We start from the raw sequence: 25,000 nt of genomic DNA, 5'->3' as shown, positions 1-25,000 counted from the left end.
AAATAAACTACACAGCCACTCATATATAGAAAAAAGGGTCGACGTCAAGAACCCCCCCCCCAAAAAAAAAAAAATAATAATAAAACTGTCTTTGTAATTCGCATGAACAATTGCAGCTTTTCCAATGTTTTGATTCTCATGATAGTTGTGCATGTTTTGAGCATGACTTGGTAGATTCTCTCTCTCTCTCTCTCTCTCTCTCTCTCTCTCTCTCTCTCTCTCTCTCTCTCTCTCTCTCTCTCATCGCAGTTGTTTCTTGCTCTCTGTCACCTTACAATGGTTTTATTGCCATTTGTAGCCACACATATTCTTCTAAAAGATAGCAACAGCCAAACTTATATACAGAATCATTTCCTTATACACTACTTCGACGCATGCGTGCCTCGTTGTTTATGATTGTTATGATTGCCATTAGTTTCATCTGTTCGACTCTTGCCTGTATAGGTAAAAAGAGTCTTTACTTCACATTCCTTTACTTCAGATTCTAATACAATATTTTTTTATTTTCAATAGATTTTTTATCACTAATTCAATTATGCTCAAATGTTAGCTGTTAATGTCAACTGAACTCTTCACTGACTCTTCTGGTTATTTAGGAAATGAGTTAACCATTGAAATTCAGTTTATGTCTTCATTGCCTTCAATATCCCTAAAATAATTTACTTCGATATTTTAGATTTTTAGAATCTAAATTTTTACTTATACAAATTCTCGCATAGAAGGCTATTTGTAACATTTATATATCCGTATTATCATTTTCTCACTACCTTTAAACTATCCGTTTTATTCTTTGTTGTTGTTGTTTTATAAAGGGGAGGGAGAAGTAAGTAATCATGAAGTTAATAAGTTTATGTTTCATTTAAGATAATATTGCAAATATCTTATTAAATTTTCTTGAATTATACAGTTGTTCTGTTAGCTGCAGTGAGAGACATTAATTTTCTAAAATTATTGAAATTACCTCATAATTTAATATAAAGTCTGTATTTCATGAAACAGAGCGAAAGGGGAGCCATAATCAAGGTGAATAATATATCATGAGGTCTTGAGAACTTGAACCTGAATTTATTGATATTCTCAGAGATTTTAGCCATGATTTGTTCCAGTTGTGCAAGTTTGTTCTTCAAAACATTTCTCGTATGTAGTGAACGTATTACCTTTTGTGCACTGTGCATTAATATATCTGTCACAAGACGATTTAAACAAGATGGAATCGTAATTGTAGGCTACTCTTGAACTTACTGTCATCAGAGAATTTCGTTCACAGTAAAATTTTGGCTGGAACTCACTGACATCAAAGAATTTAGTTCACAGTGTAATTTAGGCTGGAATTCACTGACATCAGAGAATTTCGTTCGTAGTAAAATTTTGTCTGGAACTCACTGACATCAGAGAATTTCGTTCACGGTAAAATTTTGGCTGGAACTCATTGAGATCAGAGAGTTTCGTTCGCAGTAAAATTTTGGCTGGAACTCACTAACATCAGAGAATTTCGTTCGCAGTAAAATTTTGGCTGGAACTCACTGACAGATAATTTTGTTCACAGTAAAATTTTGGCTGGAACTCATTGAGATCAGAGAATTTCGTTCGCAGTAAAATTTTGGCTGGAACTCACTGACATCAGAGAATTTCGTTCGCATTAAAATTTTGGCTGGAACTCACTGACATTAGAGAATTTCGTTCTCAGTAAAATTTCGTCTGGAACTCACTGACATCAGAGACTTTCGTTCGCGGTAAAGTTTTGTCTGGAACTCACTGACATCAGAGAATTTCGTTCGCAGTAATATGTCCTCTGGAACTCACTGACATCAGAGACTTTCGTTCGCTTTCCAGTTTAGGCTAGAACTCACTGACATCATGGAATTTAGTTCGCTTCGAAATTTAGGCTGGAACTCACTGACATCAGAGAATTTCGTTCGCTTTGAAATTTAGGCTAGAACTCACTGACATCAGAGAATTTCGTTCACAGTAAAATTTTGGCTGGAACTCATTGACATCAGATAATTTCGTTCACAGTAAGACTTTGGCTGGAACTCACTGACATCAGAGAATTTTGTTCGCCATAGATTTTTGACCGGAACTCACTGACCAGAGAATTTCGTTCACAGTAAAATTTTGGCTGGAACTCACTGATATCATAGAATTTCGTTCGCAGTAAAATTTCGTCTGGAACTCATTGACATCAGAAAAGTAAAATTTTGGCTGGAACTCACTGACATCAGAGAATTTTGATTGCAGTAAAATTTTGGCAGGAACTCACTGACATCAGAAAATTTCGTTCGCAGTAAAATTTTGTCTGGAATTCATTGACATGAGAGAATTTCGTTCACAGTGAAATTTTGCCTGGAACTCACTGATATCAGAGAATTTCGTTCGCAGTAAAATTTCGTCTGGAACTCATTGACATCAGAAAATTTCGTTCGCCGTAAAATTTTGACCGGAACTCACTGACATCAGAGAATTTCGTTTGCAGTAAGATTTTGGCTGGAACTCACTGACATCAGAGAATTTAGTTCTCAGTAAAATTTTGGCTGGAACTCACTGACATCAGAGAATTTCGTTCTCAGTAAAATTTCATCTAGAACCCACTGACATCAGAGAATTTCGTTATCACTAAAATTTCGTCTAGAACTCACTGACATCAGAGAATTTCGTTCTCAGTAAAATTTTGTCTGAAACCCACTGACATCAGAGAATTTCGTTATCACTAAAATTTCGTCTAGAACTCACTGACATCAGAGAATTTAGTTCACAGTAAAATTTTGGCTGGAACTCACTGACATCAGAGAATTTCGTTCTCAGTAAAATTTCATCTAGAACCCACTGACATCAGAGAATTTCGTTATCACTAAAATTTCGTCTAGAACTCACTGACATCAGAGAATTTCGTTCTCAGTAAAATTTTGTCTGAAACCCACTGACATCAGAGAATTTCGTTCGCCATAAAATTTTGACCGGAACTGACTGACAAAGAGTTTCGTTCACAGTAAAATTTTGTCTGGAACTTGCTGACATCAAAGAATTTAGTTCGCAGTAAAATTTTGTCTGGAACTCACTGACATCAAAGAATTTCGTTCTCAGTAAGAGTTTGTCTGAAACTTGCTGACATCAAAGAATTTCGTTCTCAGTAAAATTTCGTCTGGAACTCACTGACATCAGAGAATTTCGTTCACAGTAAAATTTTGTCTGGAACTCACTGACATCAGAGAATTTCGTTCGCAGTAAAATTTCGTCAGGAACTTGCTGACATTAAAGAATTTCGTTCTCAGTAAAATTTTGCCTGGAACTCACTGACATTAAAGTTTCGTTCACAGTAAAATTTTGTCTGGAACTCGCTGACATCAAAGAATTTAGTTCGCAGTAAAATTTTGTCTGGAACTCACTGACATCAAAGAATTTCGTTCTCAGTAAGAGTTTGTCTGGAACTTGCTGACATCAAAGAATTTCGTTCTCAGTAAAATTTCGTCTGGAACTCACTGACATCAGAGAATTTCGTTCACAGTAAAATTTTGTCTGGAACTCACTGACATCAGAGAATTTCGTTCGCAGTAAAATTTCGTCAGGAACTTGCTGACATTAAAGAATTTCGTTCTCAGTAAAATTTTGCCTGGAACTCACTGACATTAAAGTTTCGTTCACAGTAAAATTTTGTCTGGAACTTGCTGACATCAAAGAATTTAGTTCGCAGTAAAATTTTGTCTGGAACTCACTGACATCAAAGAATTTCGTTCTCAGTAAAATTTCGTCTGGAACTCACTGACATCAGAGAATTTTGTTCGCAGTAATATTTTGTCTGAAACTCATTGACGTCAGAGACTTTTGTTCGCAGTAATATTTTGTCTGGAACTCAATGACATCAGAGAATTTCCTTCAGAACTCAATGATATCAAAGAATTTCGTTCCCAACTCACTGACATCAGAGAATTTGGTTCGGAACTCACTGACATCAAAGAATTTCGTTCTCAACTCACTGGCATCAGAGAATTTCGTTCGAAATTCGCTGACATCAAAGAATTTCGTTCCCAACTCACTGACATCAGAGAATTTCGTTCGGAACCCACAGACATCAGAGAATTTCGTTCGGAACTCACTGACACCAGAGAATTTTGTTCTCAACTCACTGACATCAGAGAATTTCGTTCTCAACTCACTGACATCAGAGAATTTCGTTCGGAACTCACTGACATCAGAGAATTTTGTTCTCAACTCACTGACATCAGAAAATTTCGTTCGGAACCCACAGACATCAGAGAATTTCGTTCGGAACTCACTGACATCAGAGAATTTTGTTCTCAACTCAATGACATCAGAGAATTTCGTTCGCTGTAAATATCGCTCCCAGCACGCACAACTCCTTGTACATATCCGTGAAAGAAGGTGACCCTTAAATTTTATAAACAATGTGTAGACTTAATGATAAGATTGACGAGATCATATATCAAGTGTTTGTGCAACGATTGTCTCTCACTTTGTCCCTCTTTCTTATCTTTTATTTTTAGTTAAGGTTATTATTAATCATCTGATTTTATAATGAATGCTTTAACTTCAATGGACTTCGGTGGGTTGTATTTCTTCGTTGGTTGATATTTATTTATTTTTTTTTTTTTTATTCTGACGCATTTTGGCTTATTATTTATTTAAGGCAAAATTGATTGAACAGAAGTTAGTTAAAAATTACAGATTCCGAAAGCTTAATTTATAATGATTTTCTATCGACATTTTCACTATATAAATATATTAAATAACAAATGAGATATATATAATTATATCTTTGAATTGTCCTCGCTTTTCCACCTCATATAATGTTTCCACCTCTGATAAGTTATTAAATGTTTCCACCTCTGTTAAATTATTAATCAACAATAGATGTTAATAGAAGTGAGATAATTAACTGAATTCATACCGGTGAACGAACAGTGAATCATTAGAATTGATACCGCGAGCGTAGATTCCTATGGACGGATGTTTTGACCGTGAAAATATGTCCCGATAACATTAAATCTCAAAACATTCGTTATCACCAACTTTACACAGCGGAATCAAGTGACTTTTAATTTTGAAAAAGTGTGATCTTTCATTATGCTTCGATGTCTCCATACTAATATCACCGTCATCATCATCATTATCACCATCAGCTTTAAAAATATCACTGTCATCATCATCATTATATCATCAGCTTTAAAAATATCGCCGTCATCATCATCATTATCACCATCAGCTTTAAAGAGAAGTTCCTTAATCAGGGCACTTTTCATTTTGACTATTTTTAAGTATATCTCGTTTTCCAAAAACATGACTTTTCAATCTGACCATTAGTAACCGTTATAATCAGGGCTATTTCCATTTTGACTATCTTTAAATATATCTCGTTTTCCAAAAAACATGACTTTTCAAACTGACTATTATAACCATTATAATCAGGGCAATTTTCATTTTGACTATTTTTATAAACATCTCGTTTTCCAAAAACATGACTTTTCAATCTCACCATTAATAACCCTTATCCAAATCAGGGCAGTTTTCATTTTGACTATTTTAAAATACATCTCGTTTTCCAAAAAACCCGACTTCTCAAACTGATTATTAGTACCCATTATAATCAGGGCAATTTTCATTGTGACTATTTTAGAATACATCTCGTTTTCCATGACAATTCAATCTGACCATTAATAACCGTTATCAAAATGGCTATCCCGAACAACCATCCGGGAGACCCCAACTTGTAGATTATCACTGAATTCCTGAGCCGGGTCTCCTCAGCCCAAAGTCCAGAGCGACTTCTCCTTGCTCGACGACTCTGCGGCCCCGCAGGTTTTCGAAAGCTGGTTCATGTTGGCGGTGAAGGCCTTGACGAGCACGTCCTTGTACCTGTAGATGGACGTGTCTGTCGTGCGCGGATTCCGCACGCAGTCGTCTCCGCCGAACTCGCAGACGCGGTAGTGGTGTAGGAAGGCCACTTCGTTGGGCACGTTCAGGGTTCCTTTGCCCGGCAGGAACTCCCATACGAAGTGGTTGCCTGGGAAGGACGGAGAAGGAAGATTAGATGTTGCTGAAATCTTAAGGTTACTTTATGGGAAAATAACTAAATTTCAATGGATATAAAATGGAAAAGTAACTAAATTTCAATGGATATAAAATGGAAAAGTAACTAAATTTCAAGGGGAAGATAATAGAATAAGTATATAATTGAATTTCACTGTTTAAAGTATAGAAAATTCGCCAAATTTAGAAGGAAATTAATAAAAATCACTTAATTTAAGTAGGCAAATAATAGAAAAATCACTAAATTTAGAGGGAAAAAAAAGGCTTTAAATATCAGTGGTTAAAGACTAGAGAAATTAAAGTTAATAAAAAATCCCTAAATTTTAAGGGGTAAAGAATAGACTCACGAAATTTTAAGGGGTAATGAATAGGAAAATCACTAACTCTCAAAGGGTAATAGAAAAATCACCACATTTAAGGGGTAAAGAATAGAAATATCAATAAATTTTAAGGGGTAAAAAATAGAAAAATATCTAAATCTTAGTGCGCATATACTAGGCAAATTGGGAAATTTTCAGGGTTGAGAATATAGAACTTCGTGAAATTTTCTGGAAAGAAAAGAGAAGTCACTGGAATTCTCAATAAGATATCAAATAATCAATGTTATTTTCATGTAAAAACTATATAAAAATCAATTGAATATAAGATTTGAAATTGAAAACCCACTGAGATATTAAGGTAAGATAAAAAATTTAATGGTGGAGATTGATAGTTCGGGTATGAATCCACATATATTCATCTAGCTTAATGAGGGTTGAATATTCCTAAGAGGATGAGAAGAAATATGATGATTAACTGTAGACGAGGTAAATAAGGGCTGTTTACCTAAAGTTTACATAAGGCTGTTTGCCTAATGTTTACTTAAGGATATTACTCATCAAGCTGACTCACGGCCTTTTTGCAAAATTTTTTTAAAAGCAAATCGAAGTAGGCTTTGGAGAATGTATTGAGGTAATCCAAAAGACCAGATTGTTGTGGAGCTTTATTTCGTTAACTCAAATAATCTGTCTGAACATTTGAATTTCTAACTGTTTTATGTGGATTCCCTTTTCTGTATCCAAGGGGGAAATGATCAGTTTATGAGTTGATGACTGATTGAGGGCTTACTTTGATATTATTGTACCTCACGTGTTTCATACAACCTCATACGCTGTAATGCTATTGCTTTTTTGTCTCTCTCTCTCTCTCTCTCTCTCTCTCTCTCTCTCTCTCTCTCTCTCTCTCTCTCTCTCTCTCTCTCTCTCTCTCTCTCTCACAGATAATAGAAAAGCCTGTTTATGCTTGCCGTTGCATTTTTCACATTGTTGATTTTGTTACAATTGTTGGCCTCAACTGCTGTATATAAGCTCGTTATCTTTTTTAATAAAGTCACTTATATTCACCTCGCCTCTGTGTTAGCACTAAAAGGCTGCTTTATTGTTTAGTAATAACATAAACGTTATCTTCCTACATATTACCAATTTCCATGAAGACCGAAGATAACAATTTTAACATAATTTATCATTACGTTTTATTAAAAAATACTTTAAATACAACTCATTGTAGTTGGTTTTGATATTGCATGCTTATTAGACCAAATGCTTTGAACACTTGACATATGTCTGATATGAAAAAGTAGTTAGGACGTAAGAATAAGTCAAAATGAAAATTTCCTTCTTTATGCTGTGGATTTAAATATAATTTCATGGAAATTTTCTGAAAATAGAACAAGCTTCAAATTTAATGTTATTCCAAGAAGTTTTCATTGAAAATCCCAGTTCAAACGTAGCGTGGGAGACTCAACTTCCTGAAAGTAAAATTAACAATTTATATCAACATGTGAAAGTTATTCGCAAAGAATGTTGTTTTTTCATATCTTTCATTTTCTACGCTGTCGTATAATAATGGCTGAACAAACTTTGTAACGAAGAGAAATCAGTATTCCAATAAGCTTCGAACATCGAAGTCAGATTAAACTCTCTCTCTCTCTCTCTCTCTCTCTCTCTCTCTCTCTCTCTCTCTCTCTCTCTCTCTCTCTCTCTCTCTCTCTCTCTCTCATCAGAATTGTTCCTGAATGAAATAGGTGTCTGAAATACCCCTCCTCCTTCACTTGGTTCAAAAGATTTTTTTTTTCTTCGAACTACTGAAAGTCAGATTGACTTTATTCGATATCGAAATTCGATAAAGTTTTGACGGATTTTGTTTATCATAAGAATATAGGCAGAAGTTGTTTCATTCTAAATGAGAGAGAGAGAGAGAGAGAGAGAGAGAGAGAGAGAGAGAGAGAGAGAGAGAGAGAGAGAGAGAGAGATTCATGACCTTCGAGTAGAACTACGAGTGGATATCTTGCGATTATGAAAATTTATTTGGCTGACGGGATGAGAGGAGTAACTCTCCGTATATTATTATTATTATTATTATTATTATTATTATTATTATTATTATTATTATTATTAGCCAAACTACAACCCTAATTGGAAAAACCGGATATTTAAGCCCAAGGGGTCCAATAGGGGAAAAAAGCTCAGTGAGGAAAGGAAATAAAAAATAAATAAACAAGATGAGAAATAATGAATAATTAATAAAAATATTTTAAGATTAATATCAACGTTTAAATAGACGTCTTTTATTAACTATAAAGAGAGACCTATATATGCCTGTTCAACATGAAAACATCATTACTGCGTATTTTTATGAGGTATCCAAATAATAATAATGTATTAGATGGTAATCGTAAACATCTTTTAATTTGTAAAATTACATTTTATTCATACCTTGTTTATCTATTTATTTTATTAACGTTTGGGTCTCGCAAGATTTTTTTTTTTTTTTTTTTTTTTTTTTTTTTTTTTTTGCGTAGAGAATTAAGCATGATGATCTTGACAGAAAAATATATGTGGTTTTTACACCTCAGTTATTATGTCATCCTATCACAGAAAAATAACTCCAGTCATTTTAGCCTAATTAAATATCACTTGATCGTGAACTGCATTTTGATTTTTATCTTGAGATTAATGCAGTAAATGAGTCGGAGCAGTTACTGAGTCATATTCTGTCATAGGCTAAACTACTAAGCGGCTTAAAAAGATAATTTATGAACAACGTTCCTTAATTGATTTTCTTTACTATTGCATTTCGCTGATTGAATTCGATTCTATCCCTTTACTTGGTTTTCCCTAAATTTAGTTATCCCTCAGTTTAGTTTTTTCTCAATTTAGTTATCCCTTAATTTAGTCATTCCTCAATTCAGAGTTCCCTTAATTTAGTTATTCCTCAATTAATTTTTCCTCAATTTAGTTATCCCTTAATTTAGTTATTCCTCAATTTAGTCATCCCTTCATTTAGTTATTCCTCAATTTAGTTTTCCCTTAATTTAGTTATTCATCATTTTAGTTATTCATCATTTTAGTTATTCCTTAATCTAGTTATTCCTCAATTTAGTTATAACTCAATTTTTCCTCAAAGAAAACAGAATTTTTAAGAGAAAATCACTAAAAATGTGCGTAGTGATTTTCTATTTAATAGTTTAAATCATTTGATAAAAAAATAATTTTACTGACAATTATCTGGATGTTTAAAAACGCATGCCTACGTCCGTGCATGCACGTAACGCGTGTAGACTGGAGAACACCTGTGTTTAATTACCACAGGTGCATATGCATATCCGTATATTCTGCACGTATAATATAACAAGTTTTGCATGCATGAATAGTTCGTCCTAAGAAGTATGTACTCAACCAAAATACATGAAAGAACATAGATTACGGAACTCATCACAAGTAACATAGAATACCGATTCTGAATGTCTTTACAAGTAACATAGAATACGGATTCTGAATGTCTTTAAAAGTAACATGGATTACGGAACTCATCACAAGTAACATAGAATACCGATTCTGAATGCCTTTAAAAGTAACATAGAATACGGATTCTGAATGTCTTTAAAAGTAACATAGAATACGGATTCAGAACGTCTTTACAAGTAACATAGATTACGGAACTCATCACAAGTAACAGAATACGGATTCAGAATGTCTTTACAGGTAACATAGATTACGGAACTCATCACAAGTAACATAGAATACGGATTCAGAATGTCTTTACAGGTAACATATATTACGGAACTCATCACAAGTAACATAGAATACGGATTCAGAATGTCTTTACGAGTAACATAGAAAACTGAACTCGGAATGTCATCATGGGTAATATAGATTAAGGAACTCGGAATGGCATTAAAAGTATACGAGGTTCAAAGTTGGTGACATTGATTACGGAAATCTCAATGTCATCACGAGTATTTTGAGTTTTGACATCACATATTTTCCATTCAGCTAAGATCTATTGAAATCAGAGCCAGAGGAAGAAACCCCAATTTACCTTCTGTAACAAGGTAATTCCTCTTTCTAGTTAGGACAATTATGATTATAGTTAAGCATTCTATTATTATTATTATTATTATTATTATTATTATTATTATTATTATTATTATTATTATTACTTGCTAAGCCATAACCCTAGTTGGAAAAGCAGGATGCTATAAGCCCAGGGGCTCCAACATGGAAAATAGCTCAGTGAGGAAAGGAAACAAGGAAAACTAAATATTTTAAGAAGAGCAACAATGTTAAAATAAGTATTACTTTATAAACTATAAAATCTTTAACAAAACAAGAGGAAGAGAAATAAGATGTAAGATAGAACAGTGTGCCTTAGTGTACCCTCAAGCAAGAGAACTCTAACCCAAGACAGTGGAAGACCATGGTACAGAGGCTATGGCACTACCCAAGCTTAGAGAACAATGGTTTGATTTTGGAGTGTCCTCCTAGAAGAGTTGCTTACCATAGCTAAAGAGTTTCTTCTATCCTAACTAAGAGAAAAGTGGCCACTGAACAATTACAGTGCAGTAAGAAGAATTTTTTGGTAATCGCAGTGTTGTCAGGTGTGTGAGGACAGAGGAGAATATGTAAAGAATAGGCCAGACTATTCGGTGTGTGAGTGTGTAGGCAAAGGGAAAATGAACCTTAACCAGAGAGAAGGATCCAATGTAGTACTGTCTGGCCAGTCGAAAGACCCCATAACTTTAAGGTCTCCTTGGAGACTAGTGACTTTCGATAACTATTAGGAAACTTTATTTATAATCATTTTGATGTATAAAGTTAAAAGAGAGACTACACCACCAACGTTTCAAATGTAAAACTTTGAGTTCAGCTCATCAGTATGTCAACAGCATCTTCACGAAAAGAGAACAAGTCGATCTTTTTCTCCCGATCTTTTAGACTTCTTATCACATAGCAACAAGGTCCGCAGTGTTTAGATTAAAACTTTGATAAAGTTGACGTTAGACTTCAAAAGTCAGTCCACGTTTAAAAGGAAAAAGTCTTTTCAACATTGGCCAATTCTTTTAAGTGTTTTTCCATAAGTCTAGTTTTATTTGCTTTATGTCGTTATCGTCGTAGAAGAGATAAAAATAAATGGAATTTTAAGGTTACAATTATATAAAAGTAACTGGAATTTTTAGTTAAAAGGATTGAAGAGAAACTGGAATTTTTAAGCTAATGGATTGAAAAGTAAATGTAATTTTTATGTGAATGGATTGAAAAGTAACTAGAATTTTTTGGAAAAAAAAATTTAAAAGAAACTGAAATTTTTAGGTGAAAATATTGAAAAGTAACGGGAATTTTTAGGTAAAAAAGATTGAGAAGAAACTAGATTTTTCATGTGAATGGATTGAAAAGAAACTGGAATTTTTAGGTAGAAAGATTGAAAAGAAACTGGAATTTTTGGGCAAAAACGTTGGAAAAAAAATGGAATATTTAGGTAAAAGGATTGAAAAGAAACTGAAATTTCTAGGTAAAAAGATTGAAAAGAAACTGGAATTTTTAGAAAAAGGTTGAAAAGAATCTGGAATATTTACGTGAAAGGATTGAATAGAAACTGAAATTTCTAGGTAAAAGGATTGAAAGGAAACTGGAAATTTTAGGTAAAGGTTGAAAAGAAACTGGAATATTTTGGTAAAAAGGATTGAAAAGAAACTGGATTAATCGGATGAAAGTTGTAAAAAAAGACAAGAGAATAATCACGAAATTGTAAGAAAGATAAAAGAAAAATAACTGAAGTTGACACTTACGGCAAAAATAAAAACTCATTCGAATGTTGCAATAAAGATTTAAACATAACACTAAAATTTCAGTTAGAATTAAAAATAACTGAAATTATCAAGTAAAAACATAATTATATTGAATTTTCAAATTAAAAAAAAAATAATTTTTCAAATGTAGCAATTTAGAATTCATTTTTCTAAAGTGTAAAACTAAGGAAAATAAAATAGATAAACTTTTCGATGAGAAATATAACAAATAACTGAAATTATCAAGTAAAAAACATAATTATATTGAATTTTCAAATTAAAAAAATAATTTTTCAAATGCAGCAATTTAGCATTCATTTTTCTAAAGTGTAAAACTAATGAAAATATAAAAACTTTTCGATGCGAAATATAACAAATCACAAGAGTTTTTCTCTTGTCTGGACAAGACTCTTCAGCCTAACTTCTTTTAAAAGCAAAAGTTTAACAAAGGAAGCAGTAATCCTCTACAGATGAAAAGATAAGAAATAGAAAAAAAGAAATTCTAAAGTATTTCTGGAGACGGCGAAGAAGAATGTTCAACCCAAAGTTGGGCAAATCTTAAATATTTCCTCTTATTTGGGTTTGATGATTTATTGTTTTTATTTGGGTTTGATGATTTATTGTTTTTATTTGGGTTTGATGATTTATTGTTTTTATTTGGGTTTGAGGATTTAGTGTTGATGGTTGGGTTTGATGATTTATTGTTTTTATTTGGGTTTGAGGATTTATTGTTTTTTATTTGGGTTTGAGGATTTATTGTTTTTATTTGGGTTTGATTAATTGTTATTGTTATTTGAGTTTGATGATTTATTGTTTTTATTTGGGTTTGAGGATTTAGTGTTAATGGTTGGTTTGAGGATTTATTGTTTTTATTTGGCTTTGATGATTTAGTGTTGCTAAATATTTAGTTTGATGATTTTTTGTTTTTATTTGGGTTTGAGAATTTAGTGTTGATATTTAGTTTGATTATTTATTGTTTTTGTTTGGGTTTGAGGATTTAGTGTTGCTATTTGGGTTTTGTGATTTATTGTTTTTATTTGGGCTTGAGGATTTAGTGTTGCTATTTTGGTTTGGGGATTTATTGTTGTTATTTGGGTTTGGATAATTATTCTTTTTATTTTGGTTTGAGGGTTTAGTGTTGTTATATGGGTTTGGTGATTTATTGTTGTTACTGGGGTTTGATGATTTAGTGTTGGTATTTGGGTTTGAGGATTTATTGTTTTTATTTGTGTTTGAGGATTTAGTGTTGTTATTTCGGTTTGAGGATTTATTGTTAATATTTGGATTTGATAATTTATTGTTGCTATTTGGTTTTGATGATTTACTATTGTTGTTTGGGTTTAATGATTTTTTATCGTTATTTGGGTTTGATAATTTATTGTTTTTTTTTTATTTTGTTATTTTGATTTGATGATATATAGTTGTTATTAGGGTTTGATTAATTATTGTTATTTGGTTTGATTATTTATTATTGTTGTCCTGACGAAAGTTTATATTGAAGACGATTGTTAAGCATGTCTCGAATGCCGTGACATATTATTTTATTTAATACTGTTAAAGCTGCGTACGTATTTCAGTAAAGAGAAAGGGGACATACAGTGTTGTGAAAATTATCGAGGAATAAAACTCATGTCACATACACTGAAGGTATTTGAAAGAATTATGGATGAAAGATTACGGCAGCAAGTTTCCATCGGTAGACAGCAACTAGGATTCATGAAGGGGCTTAGTACTGTGGATGGTATTTTCGCTTTGAGACAAATTATGGAAAAGTACAGAGAGAAGCAAAAGGTCTTGCATATGGCCTTTATAGACCTAGAGAAGGCATATGACAGAGTACCACGACAGGAAATATGGAGATGTCTCAGGGAGAGAGGAGTGATGGAGAAGTATGTCAGAATGATCAGGGAGATGTATAGAAATGTAAAGACCAGCGTCAGATCTACAGTTGGAAGAACAGAAAATTTCCAAGTTGGAGTCGGGCTACATCAGGGATCTGCTCTAAGCCCACTCCTGTTTAACATCGTCTTGGATGTGTTAACAGAGGATGTCAGGGAGGAGCCACCATGGTGTCTGCTCTATGCAGATGATATAGTCTTGGTAGCCGAGAACAGGGAAGAACTGGAGGGGAAACTAGAAAGATGGAGATATGCCTTGGAGAGTAGAGGTTTAAGAATAAGCAGGAAGAAGACAGAGTATATGACAACCGAGATGGATGGCGACCAGCAAACAACAATCAAATTAGGCGGAGGAAACATCAAAAGGGTTCATAAATTCAAGTACCTTGGTTCAGTGATCGACAATGGGGGGAACATGGAAGAGGAAATTAACAACCGGATTCAGTGTGGTTGGAACAACTGGAGGAAGGTGTCTGGTATCATATGTGATAGGAAAGTCCCTATAAGATTGAAGGGCAGAGTGCACAAGGCAGTGGTCAGACCAGCAATGACATATGGATTGGAAGCAGCACCCCTAAAGAAAACAGAGGGTAGAAAGTTGAACGTAACCGAGATGAGGATGCTTAGGTGGATGAGTGGAGTAACCAAAAAGGACAGGGTTAGAAATGAACATATTAGGGGTACAGTAAAAGTCACTGAGGCATCAAAGAAAGTGCAAGAGGCAAGGTTAAGATGGTATGGCCACCTGATGAGAAGAGAAGGGCAACACATGGCAAGAGAAGTGATGGACGTGGAGGTGGATGGAACACGAAGGAGAGGAAGACCTAAGACCAGGTGGAGAGATTGCATTAGAGATGATATGAGGGAGAAGGGAGTATGGGAGGAAATGACACAGGACAGAGGGAGATGGAAGAGACTCATTAGAAACGGCGACCCCGAATAGGGATAAAGCTGGGAAGAAGAAGTATTTCAGTACACTGTGTAAATTCATATTTTTAACCCAGTAGTTCTTAACCCGTGTTCGATAAAACCCCAGGGCCTCAGTGAGGCAGTCTCAGGGGTTCAGCAGAGGTAACACAACACAAATGATATGAGAGTGGCACTTGCCAAGGTTAAATGTTTTTATGTTGAACAGGCTGATATAAGTCTTTTTATAGTTTATATATGACATATCTGTTTTGACGTTGTTACTGTTTGTAGAATGATTTATTGTTAATTTGTTCTCATCATTTATTTATTTCATTATTTCCTTTCCTCACTGGGCTATTTTTCCCTGTTGGAGCCCTTGAGCTTATAGCATCTTGCTTTCCCAAATAGATTTTGTATCTTTGCTAGTAATAATAATAATAATAATAATAATAATAATAATAATAAGCCGGTGATTTCGGAAATTGTCTCTGAAAGGCAACAGCAAAAGTCACATTAATTTGAAGTAAGTATTCATTATGTTTTTGTTTTTGTGAGAAAGTTCATATTTTGCTGACTTTGCTGATGCATGGTTCATATTGTGCACTAATACAACATATGTTTTGAAATATATGCTGATATATGTAGTTGTAACTTTCTTTTGTCTTTTCGTCTTTATTTCATTTACCTATATTATTTATGTTTTCAACTATGAAGGTTCGATTAGTGTACATATAACACTTGCGGGGTTCAGTACCTCCAACAAGGTTAAGAATCACTGTTTTAACCAGTCTGTCCACATTAAATACGTACATACATACGTATATATGTTTATATATATATATATATATATATATATATATATGTGTGTGTGTGTGTGTGTGTGTGTGTGTATGTGTGTGTGGGTGTATGAATACACACACACACACACACACACACACACATATATATATATATATATATATATATATATATATATATATATATATATACTGTATATATATATATATATATATATATATTGATTAATAAATATACAGTATGTGTGTGCATATGTGTCTTTACATCTACCAGAGTATCAATTGAAAATGTAGGAAACCTGTTACAGTTCCCTGCCACATTTCAAATGGATTTTTTCCCTCTCTTTTTTTTTTCTTTTTTATTTACGTCGGAGGCGGAAGAGAATTCGAAAGAATTTTTTTTTTTTTCATTTTCATTGTGATCCTCTTCTTTCTTTTTATGGTGTGTGTGTGGGGGGGGGTGGAATGGAACTTTTTGCATCGCAAACAAAGGTATTTACATGAAATTGAATTTACCATTAAGAAGCGTCTGAAAATTTGGAGGAAGTTGTTAAATAACTTGGCCATCATTTACCCGAAAATCTTTTAATATTTTATTGTTATTGTGTTTCCTTTGTTTTGCATATCAAAGTTTTAGTTTATGTTATGATATATATATATATATATATATATATATATATATATATATATATATATATATATATATATATATAGATGTATATAGATATATATATATATATATATATATATATATATATATATATATATACATATATATATGTATATATAGATATATTTATATATATATATATATATATATATATATATATATATATATATATATATATATATATATATATATATATATATATATATAGGCTATATATATATATACACACACATTTAATTTTGCATAGAATTATAGGCTAGATTATGGCTTCCTATGTCAAGTCGGGTTACAGTACCCATCTGGACAGGATAGTTTTAATTGTGTGCAAACAAATAATCATATTAAGAAACTTGGTATGGAATTTTATTAGTGAAAATTAAGGATATTAGCTCTTAGCGCATATTATAAGCTCATTTCCCATTTTTAAAGCAGAAAATATCCTTTAGTTTAACTATAAAATTTAGTTGATAAATAGCTTTCGATTAAAAGATTAAGGAATATGTTAAGGAAAAGAATTGAAATTTGAGAAAAAGGACGAAATCTTAAAGAAAAAATTTAAACATCGCACAACGTAAGAAAAAACGTCAGAAGAAAATTATAAAAGTTGATTGGAAAAGCTAAAGAAAAACGCTAGAATTTCAGATAAAAGTAAGTCTTGTTCAATTATTCGGTGACGTGTAATGCTTCAGACGACTTCAAAAATACAGAATGAAATTGTTACCGAAATAAAAAGTCAAGGAAGAATTTTTTTTATCTTTATTCTTGTCAAGAAAAAGAAAAAAACTGTTGTAAACAGACACGATCCAACGAAAAGTTGGTCTTCAAACGCAAGCTGAAGTGAGAAATTAATCTTATAAATAAGATAAAAATTAATACATTTCTTCGCAGTTTTGTTGATAATTGGCTGAGCGATGTAGCAATTTGATCGCGTTTGGTAAGGTCGCGGAGCGCTGCCTGCCCACCGGGCACCAGTGCAACCAGTAGTAAATGGATAAAAGCATGAATTCAGGCCGAGAGAGGGGTCGTGGGTCTGACAGTCTCACCTCTATAGACTTTATAAGAAACCGGAATTCTGTATATTTCTGGCGCTTACCCACCCCACCCAAATGAAATAAGGGAGTAAGACATAGTTAAACATATCTATATACTGTATATATATACAGTATATATATATATATATTTATATATAATATATGTGCATATATATACTCTAAATATTATAAATAGAATAGATATATATATATATATACTATATATATATATACATATATACATATATATATACACACACACACACATATATATATATATATATATATATACATATATGTAGATATATATATATATATATATATATATATATATATATATATATATATATATATATATAGATAAATATATATATATATAGATAAATATATATATACATATATATGTATATATACATATATATATATATATATATCTATATATATATATATATATATATATATATAATGCAGTTAAACGAAGCTCACAATGGAACCAACTACATCTTTAACAAGGTCAAGGTTGAGTTTTCGCCTTTGCAACTGCACCTCAGCAGCTCGTGTTTATTTTTCATCATCGTCGTTTTCTCCAATTACAATATGACATTCATTTCTTTTCAACATCTTCAATGAATAATCATTTTTTACCTATTTCTGTTCTCTTCAATTGATTATTATAATTATTATTTCGCCTTTTTTTTTTACTTTATATGGACGAAAATAGTGATTGAATCTAAATTATTATTATTATTTTTATTATTATTATTATTATTATTATTATTATCATTATTATTATTATTATTATTATTATTATTATTATTAGCTAAACTATAACCCTAGTTGGAAAAGCAGGATGCTATAAGCCCAAGGGATCCAACAGGGAAAAATACCCCAGTTGGGAAGGGAAACAAGGACGTAAACTACAAGACAAGTAATGAACAATAGAAATAGAATATTTTAAGAACAGTAAACAAAAGAATAACGTGAAAACTAAACTTCAAACAGATGTTTGATTTAACGAGAAAAAGAAAATGCGGATATTCCTGAACCTCTGGACGTGAACTTAGATCGATGGGACAAATGTTTGAACATGAAACCTCAGAAGTCGAACAGCCAGGGTTCAATCAATAGTGGCCGTAAAATTAAAGGGGAAAAAAATTTATCTCATATTTACATTTATTCAATATCACTATTATATTTTGACAAATCGTCTGTGTTTTACCATTTTTTCCTAATATAAAATATGCAGCTGTTCGTGTCTTGTGATTTATCAAAATGAGTTTTTTTCCTTTATTGTTTTTTGTCAAATCACAGATTTCCTCTCTTAGTATCATTTAAAACATGGTTTCACATTCCATATCATTTACCAAAAAAACACAATTTTCCCACTTTTTATTTTATCACTTATCGTTCTTGTTGATATATCGAAACGCAGTTTCCCATTTCTTGTGATTATATCAAAACGAAGTTTTCTGTCTTAGGATTTACCAGTGCGAAAGAGTTTTATTTATGAAATAAGAGCCATCAGAGATTTCTGACGTCTGTCAATGTCAATGGAGCCTTCCATAGACTAAAATCTATCTGTGGTGGAAATTTCGTCAAAATCCGTCAATTTGTTTTGACGTTATCTTCAAAATGGCGAAAAATGCAAATTCGAATCTAGAATCCGGATCCGGGTCATCTTCAAAATTTAATGGGGTCGTCCATAACCCAAGATCTGTCTATGGTGAAAATTACATAAAAATACGTCGTTTAGTTTTGACGTAATCCTGCCCACACACACACACACACACACACACACACACACACACACACACACACAAATAAATAAATATTTAAACCGATTCGATTTTATAACCTCCTTGGTGGAGGTCAATATCAAATAAGACTCAACATTTCCCCAGGCGAAATTGTATCACAGTCCAACCATCACGAAAGTCCACAGCTGAGGATTCATAATGATAACATTATCATCACCTGAGAAAAGGGGAATTTCTTTCTTGGCAACATAACGAGTTGCTGTGTCATTTCGGTGCGTTGAAATACCAGGTTGAAAAGTCTGTTATCACTTTTGCATGTCTTTGATAACGGCTCTTCCTCTCTCTTCTGCCCAGTAGCTGTGAGGAAGAACAACTGTGACGAGAGGCGATTTTGTTACAGTTACACGTGAGGAGAGCTGATTTTTTCTATTTTAGTGTTGTTACTGTTCTTAAAATATTTTATTTTAATTGTTAATTACTTTTCTTATTTCCTTGTTTCCTTTCCTCACTGGGTTATTTTCCCTGTTGGAGCCTATGGGCTTATAGCATCTTGCTTTTCCAACTAAGGTTGTAGCTTAGCAAGTGATAATAATGATACTGTTCTTGAAATATTTTAATTGTTCATTACTTCTCTTGTAGTTTATTTAGTTCCTTATTTCCTTTCCTCACTGGGCTATTTTTCCATGTTGGACCCCTTGGGCTTATAACATCCCGATTTTCCAATTAAGTTTGTAGCTTGGCTAATAATAATAATAATAATAATAATAATAATAATGATAATAATAGATTCATTATCTTAGCTTTCTCTTATATATGCGTTTTACACCCTAATGGAATTATATTTTCGGCAACTTCTCATGACCTCGCCTGCCTTAGAAATACAATAAAATATATATATATTTATAAATTGTATGAATTCGCTCTTTTGCATGGATCCACGTGTACATACACACAATCTCTATTCGATTTTGCGTTTGCTTATCTGCATGCAGTTACAGTCCAATCCTCAACGTAAATGTTTGCATTTTCATGCGTTATCAAAATGGAATGGCAGATTGTATTGACATTCCCGGCATTCAATTCGTATGGAAGATGTTCCAGCGATTTCTTAGGAGGAGGTTTCCGGGGTAGAAGTGGTTGAATGCACAATGGGTGGGAGCGAAGAATAGCTAGTTATAAATGTAAGTAAGGTTGCTTGTTATTAGGCTAGTTTGGTTATCACATATAAGGCTAGTTTGGTTATCACATGTAAGGCTAGTTTAGTTATCACATGTAAGGCTAGTTTGGTTATCACATTTAAAGCTAGTTTGTTATTACATGTAAGGCTATCTTGGTTATCACATGTAAGGCTAGTTTGGTTGTCACAAGTAAGGCTAGTTTGGTTATCACATTTAAGGCTAGTTTGTTATCACATGAAAGGCTAGTTTGGTTATCACATTTAAAGCTAGCTTGTTATTACATGTAAGGCTATCTTGGTTATCACATGTAAGGCTAGTTTGGTTGTCAAAAGTAAGGCTAGTTTGGTTATCACATTTAAGGCTAGTTTGTTATCACATGTAAGGCTAGTTTGGTTATCACATTTAAAGCTAGCTTGTTATTACATGTAAGGCTAGCTTAGTTATCACATGTAAGGCTATTTTGGTTGTCACATGTACGGCTCTTTTGTTATTACATATAAGGCTAGTTTGATTATGACATTTAAGGCTAGTTTGTTATTACATGTAAGGCTAGCTTGGTTATCACATGTTAGGGTAGTTTGGTTATCACATATAAGGCTAGTTTGGTATCACATGTAAGGCTAGTTTGTTATCACAGGTAAGGCTAGCTTGTTATCACATTCAAGACTAATTTGGTGATCACATGTTAAGCTAGTTTGTTATCATATATTAAGGCTAGCATGTTATTACATATATGGCTAGTTTGGTTATCACATTAATATCAGTAATTAGTGATACTCACTTGTTCGCCCACTGCTTTTCAAATCCTCAATATGAGACGAATCTTAACATCCTACTTATGGCGGAGGAAATCCGAGGAATGGATCTCAAAGGAAAGATATTTTTCTGAAACCTCAATAACCCTCCCTCCTTCCACCTTCCTCCCTTCTCCCTCACTCTCCCTCTCCCTTCTCCCTCCTCCCTCCTGCCTCCTCCCTCCTGCCTCCTCCCTCCCTCTCCCTCCGTGTAAGGTGGCCACATTATCACGATCTTCCAACGCACCTATATCGTGATAAGTGTCGGTTGCCATGGAATCCCCCGGGGAGAAGTTTCCTTAAAAGCAAAAGGGGCATAGATTGAATATGCAGAATTTTATCGCGATTCATCCATGAGACCTTGCAGAAGAGCGGGTTCGTTTTGCAAATGATAATTTCTTTCGTATTTTCTTATACATTTAAGATTTGCCTGCATTTAATGAAAATGTCCTGAAAAGGTATGCTAAGGAATTATATCAAAAGAATACCGATGATATGATGCATTTCAAAGTAGAACAAGACAAGTATCAAACGGCATCCTCAAGATAGCTTCAAATTTTAATAATGTCTCATGTGGGTGGGTAAAAAAAATGAACCCAGGACAAATACACAGACATACATGCATTATACATCAACAACAACAAAAAATGCATTAGTTTCTAGTCCACTGCACCACAAAGGCTTCATACATGTCAATTCATGCCTAGGGCTTGGGCAGTTTTTATCATCACGTTGGCTAGTGAGGATTGGTGATAGTGGGAGACTTTTCTCTGATCGTTCACAGCAAATCAACCTATTATGGTAGCCTTGAATAGTACAGCTTGACTGATCATGGCGATACACAAACCCTTTCACCACGTTCACCACGTTTATGTATCCCTACTCAGAAAGTGATATACCGTATATATATATATATATATATATATATATATATATATATATATATATATATATATATATATAAATATATATATATATATATATATATATATATATATATATATATATATATATATATATATATATATATATATATATATATATATATATATATATATATATATGTGTGTGTGCGTGTCAAGTGCTATACAGCTCAATTTGGGCCTATGGATGCATGCATATACATGTGTACAAACACACAACAATGTGTTTTACATTCTTTGTGCCCTGGGTAACCCATTTTCCTTAAAAGATTAAGCTTTCATAAAGATCCAGGTTGTCGTATGGCTGTTAAATCAATGAACCAACCTCGAAACAAAGACGCGCTTAATCGACACACCGCGCAATTCACATCTTGCTAAAGGGGACACCATTTATTCTGGCACTTCTGACACTCTAGATTTCATGACCTTATTATTTTCAAGCCGCTCATCTTTATCTTCCTGAGAGGGCTTTTATGTCTTGCACTAGTTGGTCAAGTCGATTATTAATACCTACGCCAACGAAGTTGGAAGGAGGTTATGTTTTTGCCCCTGCTGTGTGTGTTTGTAGCTTGTGTTGTGTGTGTTTGTTTGTGAACAGCTTCCTAGCCACAATTTTAATCGTAGAGTAATGAAATTTTGCAGGGATTAAATGTTATGTACAAAGTTGGAAATGATTAAATTTTGGAAGGTCGAGGTCACAGTCAAGCAAAATGTCCAATTCACGTGATCAGCTATTAGTTTGGACAGCGTTGTCACTGAGATTTCAAACTTGAATCATATATGAGTGTATGAAAATCCACGCCAATTGATACATGTTAAGGTCAAAGGACAAGGTCAAGGTCGAGAAAAAGGTCGAGAAATAAGCAGTCGTGGTGGAGGTATGCGCTCTACTGAGCGCCTCTCTAATTATAATTACTATTGTATGCGACCCGTCAATGATGACAGATAAATATTTAGATATGCACACACACACACACACAGATTCAATCCTTCCTACCCCCTCCCCCTTTCCTAACTACTACTCGGCAGTTTGAGCAATTTGTGGGAGATTGTGGTTTCTGAGTGTTCCTCTCGGGCTTCCCCCTCGCTCCAGGTGATGGCTACTCCCTCTCCGTCTACCCGAGGGACAGGAAGAGACTGAGAAGTCATACGTTTAGCAAGGCTGCTCAGCGTGTCAGAAAATAAATATATTTGTATATAGTCAAACACTTGCTCTTTATTATATAGGGGATTATTATCATTATTATTAATATTATTATTATTATTATTATTGTTGTTGTTGTTGTTGTTGTTGTTATTCGAGTTAGAAAAGCAGAATGTAACAACCAAGGGTTCAATAAAGAAAGCAGCCCAGTACCGAAAGAAATTGAGAATGAATAATTAAACTATAAAAGTGTAATAAGAAAGGCAAACAAACGAAATTCATAACAGTAAAATAGTTGAAATAAAAATCAGATAAACATATTTTGGAAATCATTCCACAATTTGATCACGCCGGGAAGAAAGCTTCTAGAATACGGTTTGGTATTGAACCTCGCATCCTCTTCCATTCTCTCAACATGATCGTACCTCCTCTAAATTCTATTGTTAATCTTTTCGCGTGAGTAAACTACTCAAACCTTCTTTTTATTTATTTCTTCGCCTTTCTATTCCTCAACTCCGGAAAATGCAGTTATAAATAATGCATCTATACATTTTCCATTTATTTGTTTTTGTGTGAGGATACCTTAACGTGGTGAAAGGGTTTACGTATCGCCATTATCAGCAAAGCTGTACTAGGCATGACCACCCATACTAGGTTGGTTTGCAGTGAGAGATCAAACTAAAGTCTCCACCATCACCATTCCGCAGTTGGCCAGCGTGGTGATGAAATGACCAAACCCTATATATGAATAAGTACATGTTATTATTATTATCTTAATTATAAATATTACTACTACTACTACTACTACTTGCTAAGCTACAACCCTAGTTGGAAAAGCAGAATGCTATAAGCCTGTTGGCCTTTGTTCTGTAGTTGACCAGAAAAGGCTGAATTTGTTGTTGTTGTTGTTGTTTCTTTTACATTCAATTTCTTTTCAGTTTACCGTAAACTTGCTTATCATCTCCATCTATCTTCCATGCCTTTGCTACTCTATCATTGATTCTACTGTATTTATACATCCATTATTCAATTAGTCAATCACTTCCATTTTATCAACTACGATATTTTTGTTTATTCAATGAAGTCCAATGAAAACCAGGTGACTCAAAACTCATTTGTTCTGATTGGCTGTGAAATGTAGGTCATTTATAATCGAATATTATCTGTGGAACCAATCAGTTACTTGATAATTTGTTAATAATCTAACCGATTGTATTATCACGTTGATTGACTTTTAACAACAAACCATCGCCTAAATTTTAACAAATTTAAAGAAGTATGTTGTTAAGCAAATACAATAGAAGGCATTTTTAACAGCTGTATGCACTTCTGCAATTCTTGAGTGGAATTTATTATCTGGTCCTCATTAAACTATTATAATTATTATTATATATTTGTGCTGAGGTACATAAGGTAGCCATAACTATAACACCAGTAGTAATTATGACAATAAGGATGATATTGTTGTTATTAATATTGCATCAAGTACGGTCAGCATCATTACTTTTGTTATTATTATTATTATTATCATTATTATTATTATTATTATTATTATTATTATTATTATTATTATTATTATTATTAGTTAAGCCTATTCAGTAGCAAATTATAAAGTAATTTTATTGTAGCTTTAAACATAATGAGATTAAGATTTATTTCAAAGCATAATCCTAAATTTAGTTCATTTTATATATATATATATATATATACATATATATATATATATATATATATATATATATATATATTTC

General features: G+C 33.0%; 2 protein-coding genes across 2 annotated transcripts in view; one reads left to right on the top strand and one right to left on the bottom strand.

Moving 5' to 3' along the window:
- The window catches only part of LOC137657021 (beta-1,4-glucuronyltransferase 1-like), a 289,570-nt gene that overhangs the window by 104,012 nt on the left and 160,558 nt on the right, over window positions 1–25,000 (top strand). The gene's annotated exons all lie outside the window — the stretch shown is intronic.
- Window positions 4,206–25,000, bottom strand: part of LOC137657219 (uncharacterized) — a 164,344-nt gene continuing 143,549 nt past the window's right edge. The window contains exon 8 of the mRNA XM_068391561.1: window positions 4,206–6,016. Within this exon, the coding sequence (XP_068247662.1) occupies window positions 5,757–6,016 (260 nt within the window). The 3' untranslated portion in view covers window positions 4,206–5,756. The remainder of the gene's footprint in view (window positions 6,017–25,000) is intronic.

The sequence above is a fragment of the Palaemon carinicauda genome, chromosome 18, assembly GCF_036898095.1.
Source record: "Palaemon carinicauda isolate YSFRI2023 chromosome 18, ASM3689809v2, whole genome shotgun sequence".
In the NCBI taxonomy this organism is placed as follows: domain Eukaryota; kingdom Metazoa; phylum Arthropoda; class Malacostraca; order Decapoda; family Palaemonidae; genus Palaemon; species Palaemon carinicauda.
This window is presented reverse-complemented; position numbering and strand designations above follow the sequence as displayed.